Genomic DNA, 25888 nt, shown 5'->3' with positions numbered 1-25888 from the left:
TGTAACACCTGAAAAACTATGAAATTAACTGTCCCATAAGCTACCATGGCTTATCTGCTTCCTTAGTTTTGAAAAATTCATATGCCACTTAGTCATGAATCTTTCTAAGGAATTTACGCAATAAAATTAGCAAAACTGTTAAAATAATTGTGCATATGATAATCATAAATGGAAAAAAATCAGTATTTTTTTTTTTAAAAAAGGTTTATTTGAGGCTGGCTGCAATGAAGCATGGAAGGGAACCTGCCTTCATCAGATGCCTTGGTGTCCTCAGCTGGCAGCTGTGTTTGTAAACACAAACTCACACAAGGAAAGAACCGGCCAAAGGGCCTTGAAATGAACAGCTTGTCTTGTATTAGATAACCTTGCAGAACTACAGAAGTAATAATAATATTAATAATAATAATAATAATAATAATAATAATAATAATAATAATAGTAATCACAAAAACGAGTTCACAAAAGGTTAGTACACAAAGCAAAACAGTCCTTATTTAGAAATGTGCCTGGCCTTATGACAGGGTCATATTTACCGTATTTTTCACTCTATAAGACGCACCAGACCACAAGACGCACCTAGTTTTTGGAGGAGGAAAACAAGAAAAAAAATATTCTGAATATCAGAAGCCAGAACAGCAAGAGGGATCGCTGCGCAGTGAAAGCAGCAATCCCTCTTGCTGTTCTGGCTTCTGGGATAGCTGCGCAGCCTGCGTTCGCTCCATAAGACGCACACACGTTTCCCCTTACTTTTTAGGAGGGAAAAGGTGAATCTTATAGAGCAAAAAATACGGTACCTCCTGGGACATTTATGCCTCCTTTTCTAACACAACCTAAATTGAAGTACAGTATACGGCACAGCAGTGTCTTCTTTTATTTGACCCTTGGCACAGTGTAACTTTTGTGTCAGTTCAGATGCCCCAACATAGCTTGCTATACCAGCCTTCTCCAGTGGATCCTTCAGGAAGTTTCCAAAAACAAGTCCCAACCATTTTGGGTGCCATGAGTTTCTTATAGGCCAGGCATGTCCAACAGTTCATTCGCGATCTACCAGTCAATCGCAGGGCTGTCTTTGATCAATCGCGGTATCAAGTTAGTGATCACCTTTGTGCTCCATTACTGTACCCTCTCCTAGAGACAGCTCAGCAACTCCTGGCAATGACAATGGGTAGATCACAGCCGGTCTTTTTATACTGTGAGTAGATCGCAGTCTCTTGGGAGTTGGACGTGCCTGTTTTATGCTTCGCCTCTCTGTCTGGACCATGGATGGAGCTCCACAAATACAGTGGTACCTTGGGTTAAGTACTTAATTCGTTCCGGAGGTCTGTTCTTAACCTGAAACTGTTCTTAACCTGAAGCACCACTTTAGCTAATGCGGCCTCCTGCTACCGCTGCTCTGCCGGAGCACAATTTCTGTTTTTATCCCGAAGCAAAGTTCTTAACCTGAAGCACTATTTCTGGGTTAGCGGAGTCTGTAACCTGAAGCGTATGTAGCCCGAGGTACCACTGTACATCCTTCTGCCACCCAAATAACAGTTTGTAATATTCTGAGCAGGGACCATTTGCAAGTGATGGAAACACGGTATCGCAGCGCTGCCATGTTAATTAGCAGGATCTTCTTCTTCTTCTTCCTCCTCCTCCTCCTCCTCCTCCTCCTTTTATCAAAGCAATTCAAGCCTTGGGAAGCTGTTGCACTTGTGCCTTTTCCGCTCGCCCTAATGAAGGCCAGGTTTCCCTCCTCCGACTCTCCCATTCCCATTGCTCACCCTTGACCTTGTCTATAGAAACAGTCCTTAGGCCTTTAAAATTTTTACAGTTTCCTCAGGCACTAGCATCTTGAAAGCATCATGACAACTGGAAGGCAATAAAAAGAAAGAGGCATGTGGCGGGTCTCTAATTGATTTCTTTATAATAATAAAAAAAATCATGTCAGTTGCAAGGCCACAGCGTTTAGAGGCAAAATGCATTCATCTTAACAAAGGCCATGTTTGATATATAGGCCTCTTTCTTGAGCACTGGAAGGAAGGGGAATCAGTGAAGGTTCGTGCATGGGTTTCTTTGTTTCATGGAAAATCAAATTAACCTCGATATCATGCAAGTACCTTGTTTATGTCTGAAGGGGGGGGGGGAATCTCGCGTTTAATACATCAATAAATACGAGGAAATGATAAACTCTATTTGTCAAGTTGAGAGTGGCTGCTTAGCCTGCCAGAATATACTGACTGCTATAGAGGTTCAGGAAATTTGGATATACTCAAGGTTGCCTGTTTTTTGTTGTCTGTATTTTGTTCATCTTTGTAGTTAAGGAAAAATCTGCTTAAAATCCCCAGTAAGGTAATTGATATGAGATGCAGTAGAGTCTCTTCTGTAAGAAAATTAAGTTCTGGTCAACCCATTGCAAAAAAGGATGATTTCTGGGGAAAGTACAAAAACCGCTCAACTCCATAATCCACAGTTGGACAATACCATTAATTGTTTTTAAGGTCTCTAGGACTCTTAACTGGGAAGATGTTACCCAGAGTAGGAAGTGAGGCAGGGGACAGCAAACTTTTTGAGCAGGGGGCCGGTCCACAGTCCTTCAAACCTTGTGGGGGGCCGGACTATATGGGGGGGGGGAATGAACAAATTCCTATGCCCCACAAATAACCCAGAGATGCATTTTAAATAAAAGCACACATTCTACTCATGTAAAAACACACTGATTCCCGGACCGTCCGTGGGTCGGATTGAGAAGGCAATTGGGCCGCATCTTGCCCCCGGGCCTTAGTTTGCCTACCCATGGAGTCAGGGGATGTGGGAAGGTACAAAAAATAGGCAGACTTCAACCTGAGCAAGTCTTTCCCAGGTTACAGAGGCAACAAGTTACACACCTAGGATTGCTGGATAAAGAAGCAATGGCTGCTCCTCATTTCTGGGAAATTAAAGGTCCCAAACTTTAAATGAAACACACAAGTTTTGGGGTTAGGTAGAGAGCAGCAGTAGAGAGAAATGGCAGTCTTTAATTTGGCCAAACCATTCTTTAATGCCACAAATGATCATGCGATTCAAATATCTTTTGATGTTTGGATTCCCCTCATCCGGGGGGGGGGGGGAGACCATTTAGGCTGCAATTCACAAGCTATGGTGGGAATTGATGATCATTATTGGCTGCTCTGACTCTTGACTGTCCCTGACCTTCCCGTCCTCAGGTCCTCTAGCACTCAGGACAAGGAGAAAAGATTGGTTTCTTACTTTGTGTATTGTTAGAGAAGGCCAGCAGGAAATGTTCCAAGTCCCTGTAATGTTTTTTCCAACTTTGCTTGTATCACACAATGCAAATGCAAACACCAAAATGCTCAAGCATTTCTGTGTTCTGAATTTTTGTGTGAAATGTGGACATCAGACCTCAGTGATATTGATTTATGCTTGAAGAATTACTAAATGTTGGCAAATGGAGAGGAGTCTTCTGTTATGCAGCTTTGGCGCTAACACTTTACCCCAAATAATGTTCTTATAAATAGGGGTCAAGTTTTTAATGGTTTAATCATTTGATTAATTAACCAAAGGTTTAGCAGATAGATGGGAGCCTGGCTTGATCAGTGAGTGCACATTTGAGGGCTCATTTGTTTTCTCACCAACCCCACTATCATCGTTTATTTTTTAGAATAAACACAGAAAACTCAAATTGTTAGTTGATTCTGCAAATATTCTTCCTTTACACCATAAATTAATTCCATCAGCAACTATGAAGAACAGATTGTCCCCACCTGTAGATTTTAATAGACCTTAAAAAAAGGAAAACAAATCAGGATGAGATCTTATGCATTGTTTGTAAATTGAGGCTCTTGAGTTCTTTCATCATTCCATTGTTAAATGTCAGTAATTTTCATTTAACTCTGAAGCCAGAGAAATTTAACTTAAATAAAACCTTTCCAAAGAAATAGATCTAGTCTAGTGGGTCGATCTAGATACCATTATATGAAAGTCCTTTCTTCTATGTTCTCAGGGACAGCAGCATTTGCTGAACAGTTTAGCATTTTTGCGCCCCAATACTGCGGCTCCCCCAAACAATACAGCTCTGTTATATTGTGTCTGGAATATTACTGTAACATCTGCTTGTTAAATGATGAATTATTACATACTTCCAGTATCTCAAAAGATATTGATAGTCTTTTGACTGTACTGATGGTCTCATTGTACGTATTGCTATTTAAATTTAATCTATTAATCATTGAATTAGTTTAAGCATTTGACTCGGTTAAAATCTACCACACTGACAATAAAGGAGTTCACTAACTGCTTGCAACATTCTCAGCAAGTGCTGCATAATACATATATAAAACAATGGAAAGTTGACCATTTGCAGAGTTTCTTCCCATTCTGAAATGCACATGATCTGGGAGCAGGTAGAGGAAAGTCACACTTCACGCAGTTACCCACTTCACAACTAAATGTGAATGAACCACTTCCAAGCCAGGTATTGCTTTGCATTTAGACATGTTTTATTCCTGAAACATCTAGTGCTGAGAACACTGCAGTCAGTTAATGCACTCTTTTATTGTCAGAGGAGAGCCAACCATATGCTAGTTAACCTTCATATAGCTCAGTTTAGGAATACTTTGAAAACATTTTAATTGTACGTTTAATTGCTTACATGGTTCTGAGACTCTTAGTATTGAAACAGCATAAAATATGAGCTGCAAAGTGCTTGTTTAAATCTCAAACATAAATGCATTGATTGCCTTAGGCAAGGCACTGTTCCCTTAGCCCTGACACCTAATTTGGAATTTGGGGATAATAATACTGACCTACTTCACGTGGTTATAATAAGACTTACAGAGTTAAATTATGTAACACACTATGTACATTTGAAATATGTAAGTTTTAGCCACAATGATCTTATTATGAGTAAATAAGCTGTTAGCTACAGTCTGTTAATTCCAAATTGGCAAAGTTTAGCTGAAGAAATAAATACATTGATTAAAACATTTTGATTTAATAAAAAGGGCTTTAATTAGGCAGCAGATATTAAAAACAAATTTGTTTGCTTTTAATACACATATTTACCAATATATACAATCGTGCTTGCATGAAGCGTTCCTCTTTCTGTCTCACACAAGGCAGAATGCCTCATAGAAGAATATATTTATTTTGACTCATGCATGCGTTATCTTTAAGACAGAAAAATGTGCTTTCTCCCCTCAGAATCATTTTTTATTCATGTTAGGTATGCATAACAAATCAATCAGTTAAAATGATTTATCAACTAAAATTTATGGGACAGAATGATAGCCCTAATTGTTATTGTTTTAAAGAAAACACACAACATTCTGATGTGTTGTGAGATAAGCATTACAAAAATATGGATTATGAATTGCCACATGTTGATAGAACATTTCCAAATCTTTAAGCAACCTTGCTTTATTTCCTGTCCAATACTTCTTTACTGATAGATCATGTAGTTCAAGTTGTGTTCTTTCAACATTATACAGGCATATCTATTCCCTTCAGATGTCTGAATAAATATTTCCATGTAGGCAACTACTGACATATCAGCAATGAAAACATTACATTTTGAGCCATTTTAGTATCCAAACTCTGCTGTATATGATTTCCCCAAGTGCTACGTTTTGCAATTGGATAGCTGATTTAGATGAAAAGATGTTTAAGATTTATGCAGGCAGACAGCTTCCTGATGGCTGTATTTCTACAGAGGTTCAAGAACATAAATTATTGAAAGTCAATTGCAATTTATGCTTCCCAAATTAGTTCCAGATCCAATTGTAAAAAGGCATACTATGAAAGAAAAACATATATTCTGTCCAAATACAGCTCAGGTTTGAAGGTCTGTCATCAGGCAAGCTCAGATACAATTCTTAGGGTAGGGGTGTCTAGACTGTTGTTTAAAGTTATTGTTCTTTATTCTTACGTATGACTCCATTGTAACCATAAAGTGTCCTTAATGTGCATAAAGTTCAAAAACACATGAATTTATACTTCTCCAGCCCATATATCTAAGCAGCATGTAATAATGGAATGACATGTTATAATGGCTATATCTTGGTAGGTTCCATCTTGTTTCTCACCTTACCCACCTAATTCCTTTTAGGAGTTTCAGCTTCTACAGTCAACATCTTCAGGGTTTTTTGTTTGGGAATTATTTGCACAGTAATTTAAAAAAGAACATTCTTACTTAACAATGAAAATACAACTCCCCTCCCCCGCTCCGTTTATTAAAGGTACAGGACCCCTGTACCGTTAAATCAAGTCACGAACGACTCTGGGATTATGGTGTTCATCTCGCTTTAGTGGCCGAGGGCGTTTGTCTGCTCTGCAGAATGTTTTTCCGGGTCATGTGGCCAGCATGACTTAGCCGCTTCTGGCGAAACCAGAGCAACGCATGGAAATGCCGTTTACCTTCCCGCCGGAGCGATACCTATTTATCTACTTGCACTTTGTTGTGCTTTTGAACTGCTAGGTTGGCAGGAGCTGGGACCGAGCAACGGGAGCTCACTCCATCGCGGGGATTCGAACCGCTGAGCTTCGGATCAACAAGCCCGAGACTCTGTGGTTTAGACCACAGCGCCACCCGCGTGCTGCTCTGTTTATCTCTGCATCTTTCCTCTTGCTGCCCTTTGTGCTTAAAACCTCTACCCAAAGTACCTATGTGATGCTATTCCTTCGGAACCTTACTCAAAACCTGACTTTTCCTTGAAGCCTGTATCAAAACATAATAAATCCTCTTCCTAATGAGTAAGGAAGCCAGGCAGGGCAACCCAAGTGGAATTGTGGAACCACATCTGCATACAAAGCCCTGCTAATTGCCCGTTGGTTTTGCTGCATTGGCTCCATGCTGGCACACCTATGGTTTCCACATTCGGCTCTTCTCTAGGGAATGGGAAGGCTTACAACCCCAACAGATCCGCCTCTGGCAGTAGCATTTGCTGTGCTTCAGCAGCAGACCGTTAAGGTGGCAGAGGCCTACAGACAGGAATGTCCACTGAATTCTAACCCACTTGACCATCAAGGGGCATTGAGTTAGCATGGCAGCTTCTCTGTGTGTATATAACTGCATTTATTTACTTATTTCCCACTTGTGTCTCCTTTCCCTTTGTTTTGTCATCTACCTACTGACACTTAGTTAAGGTCAGGCATCTTTCTTTATGTTTGGTTACTCTGTAAAGTCCCATGTTACTTGGCTGGTTCTAGAGAAAGAAAATAAAAACATTGGCTGCGTGACTTCTGCAGATAAATAGCTAAACACACACACACACACACACACACACACACACAGCCTTCAAGGTACATTTTAGAAAACCTGAGGAGCTTGTTATCTAAAATGTAAGGCATGTTTTTCAAAGAAGTGTTCCCACAATGCTCTTTTTCAAGTAGCCAAATGAAGATATCATTTCTCATCAGATTTGCATTACGGGAATGACTTTATTGCACTCTTGTTAATGGAAATTATAATGTGTGAGGTAACCTAATATTGTAAATAATTTTATTTTTCCCTGCATAAAAGGATGTTTGTCATGCACTCCCCCCTTTCTTTTTTCTAATCAGAATTGTGGGTTTTTCTCCTCTGTTTTCAGACATTGATGAGTGTGAAAATGACTTCTACAATGGAGGCTGTGTACACGAATGCATCAACATTCCTGGAAACTACAGGTGCACGTGTTATGATGGGTTCATGTTGGCTCATGATGGACACAACTGCCTTGGTGAGTTATTGTGAAAGCAAAATTGCTTGGTCAGCGCCTCACCTGCTCAGCGGGATTCAGTATACAGACAAAGCCGGCAATGATGTAGCTATAAGGCTGGGAAAGAGATCAAGATAATTTAATGGCTGACCTTCAGCTGAGACCCATTTACTGCATACTGAAGCATCTTCCCCATGTCATTCTGCTTGCAAGGTACTTTCAAGCACAGAGGAGGTGACTTGCTTTATATGAATGGCATTTGTTTATTAAAACAGAATACTACTGAATGGTAATTGAGAGTATTTTGGCAACTATTTCTGTTAGGCATGCCTTCTGTGGTATCTGCTTGCGTACAATCCTGCAGCTCATCGCTCCACTTAAAAGTCATGCAAATGTTCTAGCAATCACCAACCTCGGTGGTGCAATTGTAGGGTAATATATGTAAAGGACAGCTATCTAGTTCTAGCTGGAAATTGCCCTCCTCTTTCCCTGACTGCTAGATGTTTTCTGTAATGATACCTTCAATTACCAAAAGGTTTCAGGTTTTAAAATAGGATGGCACAGAACATTGGCTTGGATCCAAAAATATTGCTGTGCAACTAGTAGGTGCTTCCATTTTTCTGAGGGTGTGTATCTCTCACTGATTCCTTCCCACTCTGTCGCCAAAGGTTCCTCAAGATGTCCATCTGCACTCAGTGTGACTGGAGGCAAAGAAGGGATTTCTGGAGTAGATTTTGTATAATTCTTTCAGTTTTGCATTATTTGCTTTGTTTACATTTTTAAGCAAATATTTGTTTAGAGGAACTGCAGAACCCATCCATGTCCAACTTATGATGGGAGCTTTTAAATTTCATTTATCACAGAAGCAAGTGCAACTATTAAGCAAGTAGAACTGTTCTTTTAAAAAGTGTTAGAGTTTATGTCATTTCCCTGAAACATATAGAATTGTAAGGGGAAAGGGGGAAAGGTGGTTCAGAAAACTTCAGTATTATCAAGTTGCTGTTTATTTAAGAGAGAATAAAATCCTGTTCCTAGTCATTTTGCACGTGTTCAGTGATCTCAATCTTTGCAGGTTTTACCTACAATGGTAAAAATAAAAATGATTTTCTACATTTCCATTGAAATGTATGTATCTAATTATTAATGTTGTGAATGGATGCATATATATTCTACAAAATGTTTCCAGTGTCCTTAAAAACCACATAGATTGAAATATTAATGAACCTGATTGAAAACCTGATAAGCTCAATATTTTTTAATGTGGGTTTCAGGTCAGATATATTAAATTTATTAGTCATGGTTAGAGATGTGTAAAAACCACTTCCTGGGCTCATCCATACTTTTTTGGTTTCTTTCTCTTTGGTTTGTCTGTGGAGGAATCTCTATTTATCTTTGAAATGTTGCTGCCTAGAGATCGGAAACCTTAGTTGAACTATGAACAGTACCTGAGGTCTGTTGGAGAATATGCACAATCCCAAAAGAATGTGCATAATATGGCCTCTTGGAAATTATTGGAATTGAGCAGAGATTGTAGAAAATGTGGCTGAAATATTTACATGCCCCATGGCCTGTTGAAGAGTATGTATAGAAAACTGTACAAAATTCCCTCTTTATGGACAGATCATGTGCACATTTTAACGAGGCCTGATAAGTATGCACAATGAATGGACATGCACATAAACCTCTTAGCTCACATTACCTGCATATACATAGGCTGCAAGTGAAACTGACAACCTTCTCCACCCACTTTCACCAAGTTACCCCCCTTTTACCATAGAGGGAAACTGAAAAGGAATTTAAATCCTATTGTCAGTTTCATTAAAGGGTGGAGGAGCTTGGATTTCCTGGAGATCTTGGCCAACTGCTATTCAGTTTTGCTGCTACTATTTACAGTCTTTCTCTGGGAGTTAGATATGAATTCGTTGCCTGCTGTCTCAGAACTGGAGGAAAAGCTTCAAAAAGGCTTCCCCTGTTTGTTAGGTTGGAAACCATCTCATGAGAATGTGGGCAGAGAAGGGACTCTGGAGTCCATATGCAGCACATTGTGCTTAGACCTCCCAATTCTGTTCAGTTCTCCTTCATCCCAGTCCTGATTCTATCCTTCAAAACCACTTTGACTTGAAATATCTTCCTGCTTTCTTGTGAAACCCAATGAAACAAAACAGTAAATACCAGGATGCATATATTCTAAACCCCTTTCTTTAAAAGTTCTGTTCACTATGCCCCCAGGTGATTCAAGACTTCACTTATTATTTTATTTCCTTATTTCACAGATGTTACATCTCACACTACTAAATTGCAATCCCACTCTCACAATTTTATTTCCCATACATTAAAATCTTCTTCTTCTTTTTTTCTTCTTCTTTGGCGATCACTCGTAGCTGAGTAAGATTGTCTTCCATAAACACGGTTTTAACAATGAGTCCGTAAGTGACTGTGGAGGCCTATTCTGGATCCACACATCCTTCCACAGTGGGGACATTGGTTTCCGGGAGGGAGTTGATCACAATGTGGATTTGCCAAGCGTGCCTTCCTCTTAGCATGTTTCTCCCTTATGTCCTGAGTTCGAGTGTCTTCAAAGCCCATGACACCTTTGGTAAAGGCTGTTCTCCAGCTGGAGCGCTCGCAGTCCAGTGTTTCCCAGTTGTCAGTTGCCTTGAGACAGTCTTTAAACCTCTTTTGTTGACCACCAGCATTACGCTTTCCATTTTTAAGCTTGGAATAGAGTAGTTGCTTTGGAAGACGATCATCAGGCATGACCAGTCCAACGAAGTTGATGTTGAAGAATCATTGCTTCAACACTGGTGATCTTTGCTTCTTCCAGTACACTGATATTAGTTCGCCTGTCTTCCCGAGTGATGTATAAAATTTTTCAGAGACACCATTAAAATCATATGCACTCGAATGCCGCCAAATTGTTATATTCCCGGGATCGCTTTCTCAGAGGCTTTCCTCCATGGAGCCCAGATTGTTTTTCTAAGGTTTCTTCTACCACCACCTGCTGACTTAGATAGTAGCAGGACTGTCCTTTGTAGTATTACCCAGTTACCTTTATGCATAAGGTTTGGAGTGAGACACATTGTACCTTACGATCCAGCTAGACCACAGATCATGAAACATAAAACATTCATTTAGTTTGTGAACATGACAACTGGAACAAGCAGTAATTGTAGAAATGTAAAATTGTAGAGTTGGAAGGGATTCTGAGGGTCATCTCATTCAAACCCCTGCTATGCAGGAATCTCAACTAGATCATCCCTGATAGATGGCCTCTGCTTAAAAACCTCCAAGGAAGGAGAGTCCACAACCTCTTGAGGGAAATGCAGCATTATTCAGGCAGTTCCTTCCCTGCGAGAAGTGAAGTTACAGGGAAGCAAGCCAAGGGCCTTTTCAGTGGTGGCGCCTGCCCTGTGGAACGCCCTCCCATCAAATGTCAAGGAAATAAACAATTATCTGACTTTCAGAAGACATCTGAAGGCAGCCTTGTATCAGGAGGTTTTTAATGTTTGATGTTTTATTATGCTTTTATGTTTGTTGGAAGCTGCCCAGAGTGTCTGAGGAAACACAGTCAGATAGGCGGCATATTATTATTATTATTATTATTTTATTTTGTAAAGATATGGGTCTCCACATGCATGTGTTGGTGAGTCCCGGGTTTTGAAAATATTGAAGAATGCTGTTTTAAACCATAGTTCATAAGAAATTTGAAATGCTTTCTCCATTTTAATAAGAGGAGTATGGGTTAGAGAAGATGAGATTGATGGGTCATCTACCCCCTCTTTCCTATTTAAATCTTTTTTCTTTGTACTCTAAATGAGCAAGCTTTCTTTCTGCCCTTTTTGGTTGAGATTCCTTGGCTACACATTTATATTGGAAGAGTTCCAAGTCTGTCCTTAGAGGAACTCAACTCATTTTCTATTTGACATTTTTATTGAGGAATTTCTGAAATATAACAAGAAACGACACAGTGGGGAATTTAAACTATGGTGAGATTCTCATCTGGTTAAATATAATTGCTTTTAGCATTGTAATCACTTGAAATTGCAGTAGTTCTTCGTGAAGATTATTATTTTAAGTTCAGTTCAGTGGTCACAAGATTAATATTTAGCCTCATGAAACACGGGTTTCTTTAAGACTTCATTTGAAACCAGTGGTGAAATAAACTTTCTGTTCCTGGGCATGAGGGAAATACTTTGTTTTCTTACAAGCTAGTAGCATGTTTGTCCAGATGTTCTCTTTTGTTTGATTTTCTTTTTCATTGACTTATTGATTAATTGATTTTCCCCCCTTCCTCTCACACTTTGGGGAGTGTGTGTGTGTGTGTGTGTGTTTGCGTAGGTACATGCTGACATTTCCCATCATTCCTTTCCACTGGTGAGGTCAAATATCAGCTGAGCATTGGGGACTCCAGTGCAAAATATGTTAAGCCTTCTTATTTTACACGTAAATGGAAAGTCTTAAAAATGCCTTCATAAAATCGGCACGATCTGTTGAAGTAGAAAAAAACCAATAGCTCTTCAATACTGGCTTCTCAGATTTATTTTCCGGGTGCAATCATTTGATGTAGGTTTAATTGATGTCCTTGGGCTGCACAAGCGAACATGTATAGGATTGGACTACATGGCTGCAGTCTTGTGCATATTTGTTAGAGAGAAAACTCCATTGAATAACCATGCATAGGACCAGGGTATTATTTCCAAATCGGCAGTTCCGGTCAGTCCTTAATGTGATTTTTTTTTAATTCTCTGCTTATAAAGAGCAAGAGTATTCTGTTGTTGCATTGTTGTCACTGCAGTATAATAATAATAATAATAATAATAATAATAATAATAATAATAATAATAATATTTTTTTATTTATACCCCGCCCTCCCCAGCCAAGGCCGGGCTCAGAGTAGCTTACAAGCAATAATAAAAACAAGATGAATGATTACTACTTAAAAACAAAAATAAAATACAACATTAAAATAATGGAACATTAAAATATTAAAATGTAGCCTCATCGCAGGAGGAGAAGGAAAAGAAAGGAGAAAAAAAAAAGAGAGAGAGAGAGAGGGATTCAAATTAGCTCCAAGCCAAAGGCCAGGCGGAACAACTCTGTCTTACAGGCCCTGCGGAAAGAAATCAGATCCGGCAGGGCCCTGGTCTCATGAGGCAGAGCGTTCCACCAGACCGGAGCCAGAGTTGAAAAGGCCCTGGCTCTGGTTGAAGCCAATCTAACTTCCTTAGGGCCTGGGACCACTAGGGTGTTGTTATTTATGGACCTTGAGGCTCTCCGTGGGGCATACCAGGAGAGGCAGTCCTGAAGGTACGAGGGTCCTAGGCCGTGAAGGGCTTTAAAGGTCAAAAGCAGCACCTTAAATCTGACCCTGTACTCCACCGGGAGCCAGTGCAGCTGGAAAAAGACTGGGTGAATATGCTCCCATGGCATTTATAAGAATAAGAATTTATAAGTATAAGAATTGATTGATGCAAACATTATCATTATGTATTCAGCACTATTGATGTGCATAGTGTGGTAGAGCATGAAAAAGGCCAAGGGTCTTAGTCTAAAACAGCCTTTTCCAACCTGACACCACCCATATAGTTTGGACCACAACTGCCATCATTCTTGGCCATTGGCCATGCTGACCAGGGATGGTGGGAGTTCTCTTGAGAGCTGTAATGTATGACATCTGAAGACTGCCAGGTTGGGCACTGCAGTAACATAACATTTGTGGGAGGCTTAGATTGCTAAGTATGCTAAAAACCATTGGTTTTAACAGGTAGGGTAGGATCCGCTGTCTTGTCAGAGCCTGAGGAATTGCAACAGCAGCACTATGACCATACAAATATATGGTTAAACAAAAAAACCCCCTAGGAAACTTTAGTATTCTTTTAGCAGCACATCAACTGCTGGTAACTTTGTCTTCATTGTTGTAGTTTATGTGCCCTTCACATCTGTACATGGGAAGGTTATTTGCTGCTTCAAAACCTTTCACAAAATAGGCTTTACCTGACTTCTGGCACTTTTAAAGTGAAGCATTGCAATAATTTCCAAAACATCAATTGAGAGAAGATTTACAGTTTTGTAGGAAATCATTTCATAAACTACCAGATGTGAAATGTCAACAAGTTGTAGCATTAATTGATTTAACATTGCATAATCACTGCTGTGATTAAAGAGAGCAAAGCTTTTTTCTTCCATTTTGATTTTTTTTAGCTTTGTTTTTCTTCTTTCTTCGGACAGCTGTGTGCAACGTGTGGGTTATAAGAACCCCAAATGAATGTTACTGTTGCTGGTGTTTGTTTGTCTTTTTATTATCCAACAGCTCAACTTGGGTTTTCCCCCCCTGTGTTAAAACACGGAATGTTGTTAACAAAAACCAAACAACTTTGGGAAAGATTTGTGCGTTGTATAAACATAAAATATTTGTAAGAGGAAATGAAAAAAAGAGGCCTCTTGCTTAATTCTCCTTCTGTACAATACTTTGTTTCTGATGCATTAAACCTGATGGATGAGAATCCCACATTACAACCTAAGTGTGACTGACTAGACTCATGGTTGCCTCAGCTATGGTGTTTTTGAAAGCATGTTTAAATTTCAAAATATGGATGACAAACACATATAAACACTGCTGTGTGCATCCCTGGTCAATTCAGTGTGGTTGGGACTCCCAGGATAATGTTTGAGGAAGTTTGGAGATGTGCCCTTGTCACTGACATTTCACCCTTTGGCCGGGCTTCCCTGTTGATGATTTTATTACAGAAAAGGTGCAGTGCATAAATGACCCGGGAGTGTTCCTGAAAGTCTGAAGTACCCAATCTCTAAGCAAGTTATTAGCAAATGACATTTCTAGATGTACGAGAGAATCCCAACAGTCATTAAACATCAGGTAGTGGTGGGGGGTGGCTAGATCAGCTGTTTGCTGCGCATAAGAAGCACCAGAAGCCACTAAATCAGAGCATGGGGGGGCCTGACCTGTGGCCCTCCAAGTGTGGCTGAAGTCCAGCTCCCATCATCCTTGGTCATTGGTTGTGCCAGCAAGAACTGGAGTCTAACAAGATCTGGAGAGCCACCAGCTTCCCATCCCTGCTCCCTCTATATGCCTAGATTCAATATAAAACCACAGGTTCACACCTCATCCCACTGCGTTAAAGGCTCTCATGCAGGCTGTGCCCCATTGTGAGAAAGATTCTCCAAATCAAGCCTTGCGAGTGTGTTTCTCTTCTCATTCTCCAGAGCCCACCCAGCTAGAGGGGGACGTCTAGCAGCCCATGCTGCCATCTTATTTCCCAAACTCTCTTCCTTACAGGACTTCCAAGAGTAGACAGGGAGAAGCCAGGTGCACCAGCTGGGCCTCAGGTGAGGCAAGACAATGTCAGCTGGATGGTCTCCGATTATAAACAGGAATGGTTCCCCTGCTCCCTCCTGTTTCACTGACTTCAAAAATAGTAATCCTAATGGTGGCTTTATGAGATACCTTTTAATTAGATATTTCCTTAAGGCAATCACTAAAACCTGTCACACCCTGTCATAACTAAGTAAAGGAATGAGAGGGAAGTAACCGAAACTGAATTAAGCATTTTACCACCTACTCTAGAACCTGAAGTGACACAACTGATTTTTAGCAACTGAAGTCTAAGAAAAGCTGGGCATTCACTATTGTGTTTTAGCCTGTCACATCTTTAAATATAGTTGAAGTAATAAGTTACCTTCTACCTTAAAGATCAGGCTTTACAACTTTTAAAAGTAATCTTTTAAACTTGGCACTTGCTCAGAAAACCATCAGAAGTTTTAGAGGTCATTTGGGGACAATCAGCCATTATTAACTACTTTAAGCCTGTAAACAAGTCCTTCTCCACTGTTTGATACCAGACTGACTCATTTACTATTTTCTAAATATTATTACTCAGTTGAAACTAAAAGGAAATAAGTGGCTAATGTAAAATAAGGGCTTTGCCAGAAGTACTAGACCCAACACTGCAAGCAGTAGTTGTTCTAAAAGTCAAAATATTACCTTGCTGAAGCAGAAAACAAATCTTGGGTTCCTTGCCTTGATCCAGATAGTGGCCAAACACAAATAAAAACAGGTTTCTGTTTATGTAGCCTTGGCTGGATGGGGAACTAGAAACCAAAACACCAACACATCTGGAGGGCACCAGTTTGGGGAAGCATGCTGCAGAGCAAGGGTGCAACTCAGAACATAAGCAGAGCCCTTCTGCATCAGGTGAAGGACGCATTCGTTCTCCAAAGGGGCGAACCACGTGCCTTTAGGAAGCCAGCAAAGAGGACCTGAGTGCAATAAAGCTGACCCCTCTAGTTTCAACTTGATTAATTTTTATTTTTATGATTGAGTTGTGGCAAACATTGTTATAAGAAGCTGGATGTAATTCAAGTGGATGCTAAGCAGACAGACTGAACAGCTTTTACAGTCTGCAAAATGGCAGGAACAAGGTTTTTCATTACTTAGGGCGGTGTCAATATCTGTAAAAAGATGCTTCCATTTATGTATTGATTTTTAAAGTGCTTCAGCAATACCTATGCCTTTTTAGCCAGTGCCTGAATGATCCAGAAAACAATTTGCTTCCTCAAATAGCCTCACTAAGTGAACTTAAATTGCCTAAATTTGAAAGGCTTGGGGTTAGGACTGTGAAAAGAGATGAGTACCCTAATAATTACATTATTGTGACGATGACAGATAATTTCAGGCTAGTAAATTCAATGCACTTTACATTGGATAAGCAATTGGATACTGCTTTTAACATACCATGGAACGTTGCTTTCCAAAGGTTATTCCAGGTTGTGTAAGTGAAATACATTGTGCTGAGAGCAACTCATGGATGGTCAAGTCCACCCCAAGTTTAAGCATTGTTTGACAAAAAGAAGACACTTAATTTAACACTTAATTTAAAGGCCACCCGAATGTAGTTAATCAAAATCTAGAGGTCAGCATTGGGTTTGAGATTTAAATGGTTTTTAAAATCATCTTAAAATAGGGAAAAATTAAATTATCAGTTTAGGCCTTCCTCCTGTGTTAGGATTGGTCATGCATAGCTATGCATTTGTACTACAAACCTGGACTTCTTCAGTAAATGTGGCACTTTGGGGGCTTAGGAGGGGAATGTGTTAGTGGACAACGGCTCTTCATGGTATCTTCTCCATCCTGCCATCCACTTCCTGGCCAAACACAGAAGTCATGCAAATAGTTTTTTAATAGAAGAGCTGGTGTGGCTCTGGGAACATCATCTTCATGCCCAGCTTGTAAATACCAAGTTCTGCTCCATTTGCAGTGCTGAAAGCACAGTGAAGAACTAGGTGGGATTGTGGTCTAATCCAATAACACATTTTTAATCTGTGAGAAAAGTCATTGCTATTTCCATTTTACAAATTGTAGCAGCACTGTAGTTCTGAGTTAAAGGTGGAAGATGTCTGGGAGAAAGGGCAGGCCCTGAATTTCAAAAGAATCATTACTTTATGTATTACTTGAAGATGCCTATCTATATGCCTTAAAATTTATCAGAGTCCTTAGGCCTTACCCACCAACCCTAGGTCTGCTTATCTTACAAAAGAATCTCTCAAACCTTCTGCTCAAGACCTGGTGAATTTTTGGTTCTCCAAGATCAGAAGATTAATTGGGGCTCCTCCCTAAGCACCCATGTTTTGATCTGATTCTGCCTTTGCATTGAAGAACAACAACAAAAAAGGCTGCATGGTTTCCCACTTGCCATGTAGTGTGAAACTGTCGTTTGACAAACCACAATGTTTTGCTTTATGACATGGAAGAGAAGGTCGGAGGCACTTGGGCGCAGCACTTGTTCTCACTCACTTTATCAAACCAAGGTTGTTATATCTGAATTGGGCCAGGATGGTGATTTGCTGGGTTAGACGTACTCTTTCTCCATGTTTGCTAACACCCCTTATCAAAATACCTTTCTTTAGATGTTGACGAATGTCTGGATAACAATGGTGGCTGCCAGCAGATCTGTGTCAATACTATGGGAAGCTATGAATGCCAGTGCAAAGAAGGCTTTTTCCTAAGTGATAACCAGCACACCTGTATTCACCGCTCCAATGGTAAGTTTCCAGTCAGTGATCCAGGCAACAGTTCTGCCAGTCATAATTCAGCCATGGTTGTACACCATACTAAGTTCATTCTGTTGGGTCGTTAAATGTTTGGTATCTCTAGTGACATTTCCCTTTTAAAAATATTGTTATGGACCTTTTCGCAGTAGTGAGGTGTCCACATTTATATACACATGCAGGGCCTGTCTAGGATGACACTGTGTTAAGAGGTGGACAGGTCTGTTTTCCACAAGAAGGTATAGCAGAAATTGCCAACCTCTTCGTATGATCTGATCAAGTTGCATTGCCATGAAAGTGAAGCTTTTTGCAATTAATTGCAGGAACCTAACTGAGAGAAAAGCATGCAAAAATGCATGTGGCGAACATATTGTGTGTGCGCTGATAGTTTCTTACCCTAGATATATCATAACACCATGTTGATTTCTGACAATATATTGTGTTGATTTTATTTTACCACTCTTAAGAGAGAGTGGGATACTAGTTTATCATACCACCATGGAAACTGGAGGGGGGGGAGGAATATGGTGTGTTTAGTGTGTTGGTAGAGTAGTTGTTTAGTTTCCTATCACAGGAGTTTCATGATGCCTTTAAGACATATGAACTAGATACAGTATGATTCTATGAATATCTCAAATGTCTTAGGGACCTTAGGCCGTGCTCCACAGCCCTTCCCTGTTGAACCAGCCAGCTTCACATCTGGCCTGTCTAATGTCCATTGAAATTGTATGGTTGGCATTGAATTTGGATTGTAAGTATGACATCCAAGAGGCCATTTCCCTATATTCTAATAGGATGACTTCCTAGGGGGAACTTGGCGGGGATGGGGGGGGAGTTGAGTGGTCAGTATGCAGAAAATTCTTAAGTTAATAGCATCTAGCATTTCAGAGCATCTTTGGTATGGAGTTTTCCATGCATCAGATGTGAGCGGCATCCGAACACACAGAAATACATGGGGAATCATGGTTCCCTGGTGCAGTTCCCCACACATTTGAAGGCAGCATCTCCCTTTCATAATTTAGCTGTGTATTGTACCAAACATCAGTGAAATACCATGTAGAATGTCACACAGCTTCAGTTATCTTCAGGATTAAACTGAAGATAAATGCATGAAATTATTGTGCAAGAACTGGTTTATGTTATATAGGAAAACTGGGTTTGTGGACCTAATGGATGCGGAAAACATAGAACCATTTGAATGTGGGAGGTCCAGGTAACTAAGATTTCTTTCTGCCTGCAGGCCTTTGAAAGGTACCAATTAGCAAATAGCGAAATGATGGCTATGAAATAATAAGGGCTGGTAAAACTGCATACAACTTGCATTCAGAGAAAATATATGCTGAGTGTAATAATAATTCAGAGCGAGGTCATGATTATGATAAAATGGGATGTTGATGATAAACACTATGACCGCTGTAAATTTCCACTGGACTTGCAAATAGTGTAATTGTACATCATAAAAACTGAATCGGAGTATTTTGTTGAGTGTACCCCTTATTATAGTTGCCAATCATCATACTGATTGACAACTTCCTGGTAAACAATCTCTCCAGTTTGTATTTTGGGCACTGTATATTTACCTAAATGACATACAATTATGCTGTGAATATTTGAAAACTATTATAAAGAGTGGATGAGATCTGTGCTTTGGACTTCTTACTCATCAAACTGAGGTTTTATTATTTTTTAATGACATTAAAAAAACAGATAAAACTAGGTAAGTAGAAACATTGGTGACCAAAACCCTAAGCCCTTATTTCTTGTCACCATTGCCAGCTGAATTGCCCTTCACTTGGCTCTGATACCCCCAAACCTTCTGCCATCTGCTCTAAGATTGCCTCCCTTCTCACCAGGGTCTCCACAGAGATTGGGATGCTGTTGAGGTTTGTGTGGAGATGTTTCTTGGCCAAAGTCAGTCTCCTATTCCAGTGGCTGACTAGGCTATCAACAGAGCAGTCATCAGTATCTTTCAGTAGATCCCTTAGAGCTTTCTGGAACTTAGTTGAATCTCTTGATAATAACTGATCTGTCCCTACAGATAGACTGCAAAAATCTGGACCTTCTCTAGATAATGATTTATCCCTGGGAAAGATAAATCATTACATTCACCATATCCCTATCTGTCTCCAGGACAGTACAAACCAAAAAAATAAATCCGTATGTCACGCCTGTATTTCCCAGAAAGAGCCCTACAATTTTTATGGCAGCCAGGAAGTCCTGAATAGCAACCAGTTAAGGAAGCTAGATAGGAAAAGAGCTGGTAGGGAAACAACTAGCTACTTTAATTGCTTTCAAATCTCCAGGGTCTAATGAGCTGCACCCAAGGGTGCTAAAGGAGCTTGCAGATATAATATCTGAGCCACTGTATATAACCTTTGATAATTCTTGGAGAACAGGTGAGGTGCCTGCAGACTGGAGGCGAGCAAATGTTGTCCCCATCTTCACAGATGTCTTCTAAAAGTGTGTAGTTCTTTATCCCCTTGACATCTGAAGGGAGGTTGTTTCACAAGGAGGGCGCCACTGCCAAGAAAGCCCTCTGCCTGGTTCCCTGTAACTTCACTTCTCTGGGGGGGGAGGTTAGGGGTGGAAATGCTCCTTCAGGTATACTGGTCTGAGGCCATTTCAGGCTTTAGAGGTCAGCACCAACACTTCGAATTGTGCTCAGAAACATACTCAGAAATGGGGGGGGGGGGAGAGACCCAGGTAACTACTGACTGGTCAGCTTGACGTCAATACCAGGAAAAGTCCTAGAGCAGATAATTAAAGGGTCACTCTATGAGAACTTAGAAAAAGATGCTGTGATTACTAAGAACAGAATTAGTTTCTCCAAAACAAGTCATGCTAGATGAGACTGCTCTCATTTCTTTTTTCGGTAAAGTTACAATCTTAGTGGATCAGGGGAATGCTGTGGTTCTAGTGTATTTTGATTTCAGTAAGACTTTTGACAAAGTCCCTCATAATATTAACAGATTGGAAAGCTAGGCTGAAACTAACAAAATGAATTAGGGTTCTACACTTAGGCAGGAAGAACCAGCTGCACAAATATAAGATGGTGGACACCTGGCTTGGCAGTAGTACATGTGAAAAGGATCTAGGATTCTTAGTACAGTGGTACCTCAGGTTAAGAACTTAATTCGTTCTGGAGGTCCGTTCTTAACCTGAAACTGTTCTTAACCTGAAGCACCACTTTAGCTAATGGGGCCTCCTGCTGCTGCCGCGCCGCCGGAGCCCAATTTCTGTTCTTATCCTGAAGCAAAGTTCTTAACCTGAAGCACTATTTCTGGGTTAGCGGAGTCTGTAACCTGAAGCGTATGTAACCTGAAGCGTATGTAACCTGAAGCGTATGTAACCTGAGATACCACTGTATACCACAGATTTAACATGAGTCAACAGTGAGATGCAGCAGCAAAAAAATCTAATGCTGTTTTTTGCATCAGCTGGAGTAGAGTGTCCTAATCAAGGGACGTAATAGTCTCACGCTATTCTGCCTTAGTTAGACCACACCTGGAGTCCTGTGTCCAGTTCTGAGCATCACAATTTAAGAAGGATATTGACAAACTGAAACATGATCAGGGGTCTGGAAATCATCCTTATGAGGAACGGTTGAGGAGAGTGGGGATGTTTAGCCTGGATAAGAGGAGTTTGAGAGGCGGTGTGATAGTGGTGGACTCTCCTTCCTTGTAGGTTTTAAAGCCATTTTTCATGCATGCTTTATTTGAGATTCCTGCTTTGCAGGGGGTTGGACTAGATCTCTACAGTTCTATAATTTTGTGATGTAGGTGTTTGCTCAAAGGAGCCTCCCCCAACCTGGACTGGATTATAACTCCCACCATCCCACACCCCATCCTTGCTGGGGCTGGTGGGAATTGTAGTTACATCTGGAGGGCACCAGACTGGGGAAGATTGATTTAAAATGTTTATATAGTGCCTTCCAATATAAACATTCATATAAACATTGAAAACCACAAAATATAACTAAAACAATGTGATTTCTAATCCATGGGTTGCACAAAGTCCTCCAAGAGTCAGTTTCTGGAACTTCAGTACTATGTCTGAGCTTACCTCAATTTGCTTGGCTGGGGATGGTTTTTGGTACAGTACCAGAATATCTTCTATCTCTGGAATGTGGAGGATGGTACCTAATTTTATCTAACAGATTTGGGGTTACTTATTTATCATGAATTGTTCACATTTTTGTCCTGAATACTAGTAGAAAAATATCCAATAGAACAGGAAATAGTAGATTGGAGTCTTAATGAAAACCACTTGCTGAGTACTGTGATAAAAATAATTATCACAATTTATTAAGGTGGACGATGAAGTATTCCTTCATGGCTCTTATAGCTTCCTTAATTTTGGTTGTCACCATACCAACATCCTTATGCCATTGGTTGGGCCTTTGAGCTGAGCTGCTATTGTTGTTGCTTTTGATAACTCCAAAGGATTTGGAGAGATTTGACCCTCTTGACTTGCCCTTTCAGCTTACTTGTTTCATCAGTCTCCTCATTTTCAAGGAACTCCTTTCCCCTGTTTAAGTTTCTACTTTTGAAGTCAAATTGTTATTGGCACAAATGAGGACTCAGAGCAGGTTTCCTTTGTTAATAAAAATGATGTGGGGTTTTTTAGACATGGAGTTTTTGAGCAAAGAGGAATAAATAAATATAGAGCCCCAAGTGAATTAGGGCTAAAACACTTGGATATAGCAGACTGGTCTTCTAAACAACATGATAAACAGTTTCTGGATTTTTAAAAGTCGTTTTGACATTCTACTTCTACAGGATATTTGGCAATAGCTTGAGGTGCCACATTCTGGCAGCACTCTCTGTAGTAAGAGAGGGAGTCCCACTGAAGGCTTAGCATGTTTTATTTCAACAAATGTTAACCCAATTATAACACCTATGATTCCCTGTAAGTCTGCTAAATTTACTGTACTTACTGATCTGATGGTAGTCAGTGCCTACATTCACACCACACTTTAAAGCACACCCAAATCACACACACACCCCCAAGAATCCTGAGAACCGTATCTTGTTAAGGGTGTTGGAAATTGTGGGTCTGCGGTGGATAAACTACAGTTCCCAGAATGTGGGGAGGGGGCATGTAGTTTGAATGTGCTTTAAAGGTCTGAGATGTATGCAGAGAATGTTTGCATGCCACATTATTCTAAAAAATCAGTTGTAAACAATACTTGGGCAATATTAGAAAAAAAATATTTCAATCTTCATGTCCTGCTGCAGCCCTATTTTTTGCAGGAGGTTTCAATGCATGTGTAGGAGTCAATTTATATGCCCAAAACTACTGGATTTTGGAGTTTGATACTTAGGTCGATTGGAACATTTATTGGTTCCCCAAAGATTCCAAATTCAAACAAGTGGGGCTGCATTTAGCAAAATGTGGAGAGATTTGCAAATAGTAAAGGGTACTGCTGATGGAGATATAGAGCATGAGGAATATACTCCCCCTCCCAATATATATACATATACCAAATAATAATTTTTTTAAAAAAAATCAGAATTAAGGGGTTTTCTCAGGACTGTTGAGAACACTTGCTCTGTAAGTGTGTGGGTGCAAAAATGGGGTCAAGGAGGGTCAGTTGGAGGGAGGGAGAAATGTCTCTACTTTCACCTGAGCAGTGTTGGAGGGCATGAAATGAAGGGTCCCTGCTAAAGAATAATAAAGCCATGGGAATAGATTTTATATCACCATCATTTTTGAAATTTATTGTTAGCTTGTGGGCTCCTCTGCTGGTTTCAGTTACATATTACGTATTCAACAGCATCGTAACTGAGGCTCAGAATACGGTGGCAATGGGGCCCCATATTTAAAAGGGTTCTAAAACTGATCCAGCAAACTTATCACCCAGACAGATTGTTCTATGTAACTGGCAAGCATTGAGCAAAAAAGGCTTCATAATAAACTAACTGACTGGTTGGAAGAGGCAGCCATTTTGTCAGATGAACCTGTCATGTTTAGATAGATTCACCATGAATTATTCTCTGGTTGTAAACCAGAGAATTGACAAATTAGCAGATATAGGGTTGCTTTGTGTGCAGCATAAAGGTAAAGGGACCCCTGACCATTAGGTCCAGTCGTGGACAACTCTGGGGTTGCGGTGCTCATCTCGCTTTAGTGGCCGAGGGAGCTGGCGTACAGCTTCCGGGTCAGGTGGCCAGCATGACTAAGCCGCTTCTGGCAAACCAGAGCAGCGCACAGAAACGCTGTTTACCTTCCCGCCAGAGCGGTACCTATTTATCTACTTGCACTTTGACGTGCATTCGAACTGCTAGGTTGGCAGCATACATTGACTTAAAGAGAGTTTTTGGTTGGGCTTTCCATACAAAACTTTGGAGGAAATTGCCCTCACCAACTTTAGGCATCACTCCTTTTTCTAAGTAAAGGTTTACAGTGGTACCTCGGTTTACCAACTTAATCTGTTCCGGAAGTCCGTTCTTAAACCAAAACTGTTCTTAAACCAAGGCGTGCTTTCCCTAATGAGGCCTCCCGCCGCCGGTGCCCTTCCACCGTTCGGATTACTTTCTTAGACTGAGGTAAAGCTTGCTAACCGGAACACTACTTCCGGTTTTGCGGGGTTCGTAAACCGAATTGTTCGTAAACAGAGCTGTTCTTAAACCGAGGTACCACTGTATATAATAATAGCTATCTGAAGGTAAAATGTACCATAGAAGGCTATCATACAGACTCTGTGCCTTCCACTAAAGGGGCTAAGCAGGGTTTCTTTGGGCTGCTGCCCTGTTCCGTTTGTACAGTAATACCTCTACGAATGTCCGCCTTGTCTAGCGTCCATTCCGGCGAACGTCCACAGCAAACCTGGAAATACAGGAACAGGTTAATTCCGGGTTTGCCGCTCGTGCATGTGCAGAAGCGCAAACCGCTCCGTGCGCTGATGCAGCACTTTGCCCTGCATCCTTTTCAGCTAGCGGCCGAGGCTCCGGAACGGATCCTGGCTGCAAACCGAGGTACGACTGTATATAAATGACATGGCTGAGTTTTTATCGTCTCCAATTAACCATGACCCCAAGTTGGCTGCAAATAGTATTTTTTTATCATTGGATGTGAATGATGCTGTACTTCTATCCCAGACAAAATTTGGTTTGAAAATATTGTGACGAAACCAAGGTAATTGTGTTTTCGAAACAATACAGACTTCCAAAATGGTATTTTGATGAACAACTCATCAGACATATGAGAGTTCTTAAATATTTGAGCATAGCTTTTCAATCCTGTACAAACGTGGTCAGCTGGAGAAGATGTGGTAGATAAACCAATAATGAATATTAAATTTTAATGTTTATCTTTACATAATTTCATACCTGCTGTGCTCAAGGTTTCTAAAGCCAAACCTTTAGCTCAACTATTTTATGGAATTTTTTGGTTTGATGCCAGTTAAGTCCACTGGAAGCTGTCCAGTCTAAATTCCTTAGACAAGTTTTCTCCATACCAAGATGTGTTATGAATGCTTCAATTGGAAGCTTGTTTTCCCTTCCTTTTCACACAAGTCTGGATCAGGACATTTAACTATTGGCTCTGGTTGAATATAACCCTTGCAGGCTTGCTTTCTTTAATTCTTGATTTGCACAAAAGAAGTTGAATGAAAGCCATTAATTTAAGGTTATGCTTTCTTGACTTTCCACCACAACATTTACCTAGTTTAATCCTATACATAGTTTCCTGGGAATAAGCTCTATTGAATTCAGTTGTGCTTGTTTCTGATGGCATATGTTCGACCTTTCAAATCCATTGAGCTTTAACAAAAGGTGACATGCATCCTTTAGCTTTTAACTGGAATTGCAAAGAGACTTGCAAAGTGTCACCACTTAAAACAGCTAGCATGAAGCAGAGGCTCCCATCCAAAGAGAGAGAGATCCAGCCTCTGCTTGGATTATTTTCCTGCTGTAACAAACAGCAGTCAAACTTGAAGGCCTCGTCTTTACTTCATTCACTTGTCGGCGCAAGGAGAGTCCCTCAGGTACCGTGATTTTGTAGCAGCCTGACGCAATTGCTGCTAATATGAAAAAAGTCCCAAATCTGAGCTCAACCCCATTCCAGCTCTTCTATACCCCTGCATGTAAGAATTAATGCTTTTATTTTGGATCTCTAAGCTTTTGGGGGTGTTGCAGCTTCTCCTACAA

At 40.4% G+C, this 25888-nt stretch overlaps 1 protein-coding gene across 5 annotated transcripts in view; it reads left to right on the top strand.

Moving 5' to 3' along the window:
- Positions 1–1069: 1069 nt before the first annotated feature.
- The window catches only part of SCUBE1 (signal peptide, CUB domain and EGF like domain containing 1), a 160006-nt gene continuing 135187 nt past the window's right edge, over positions 1070–25888 (top strand). For 2 of the 5 annotated variants that reach the window (XM_081911710.1, XM_081911707.1), the window contains exons 1-3: positions 1070–1192; positions 7569–7697; positions 17598–17732. In XM_081911710.1, coding sequence (XP_081767836.1) covers positions 1156–1192; positions 7569–7697; positions 17598–17732 — 301 coding nt within the window. In that variant the 5' untranslated portion in view covers positions 1070–1155. Of the gene's footprint in view, positions 1193–1235; positions 1286–2869; positions 2923–7568; positions 7698–17597; positions 17733–25888 lie in introns of those variants that run through there. The other 3 variants (XM_081911711.1, XM_081911709.1, XM_081911708.1) reach the window with 3 other exon arrangements.

This window comes from Podarcis melisellensis (genome assembly GCF_964234715.1).
Source record: "Podarcis melisellensis genome assembly, chromosome: 5".
Lineage (NCBI taxonomy): Eukaryota > Metazoa > Chordata > Lepidosauria > Squamata > Lacertidae > Podarcis > Podarcis melisellensis.
Note: the sequence above shows the minus strand (reverse complement) of the source record. Positions and strands in the feature narration are given on the sequence as shown.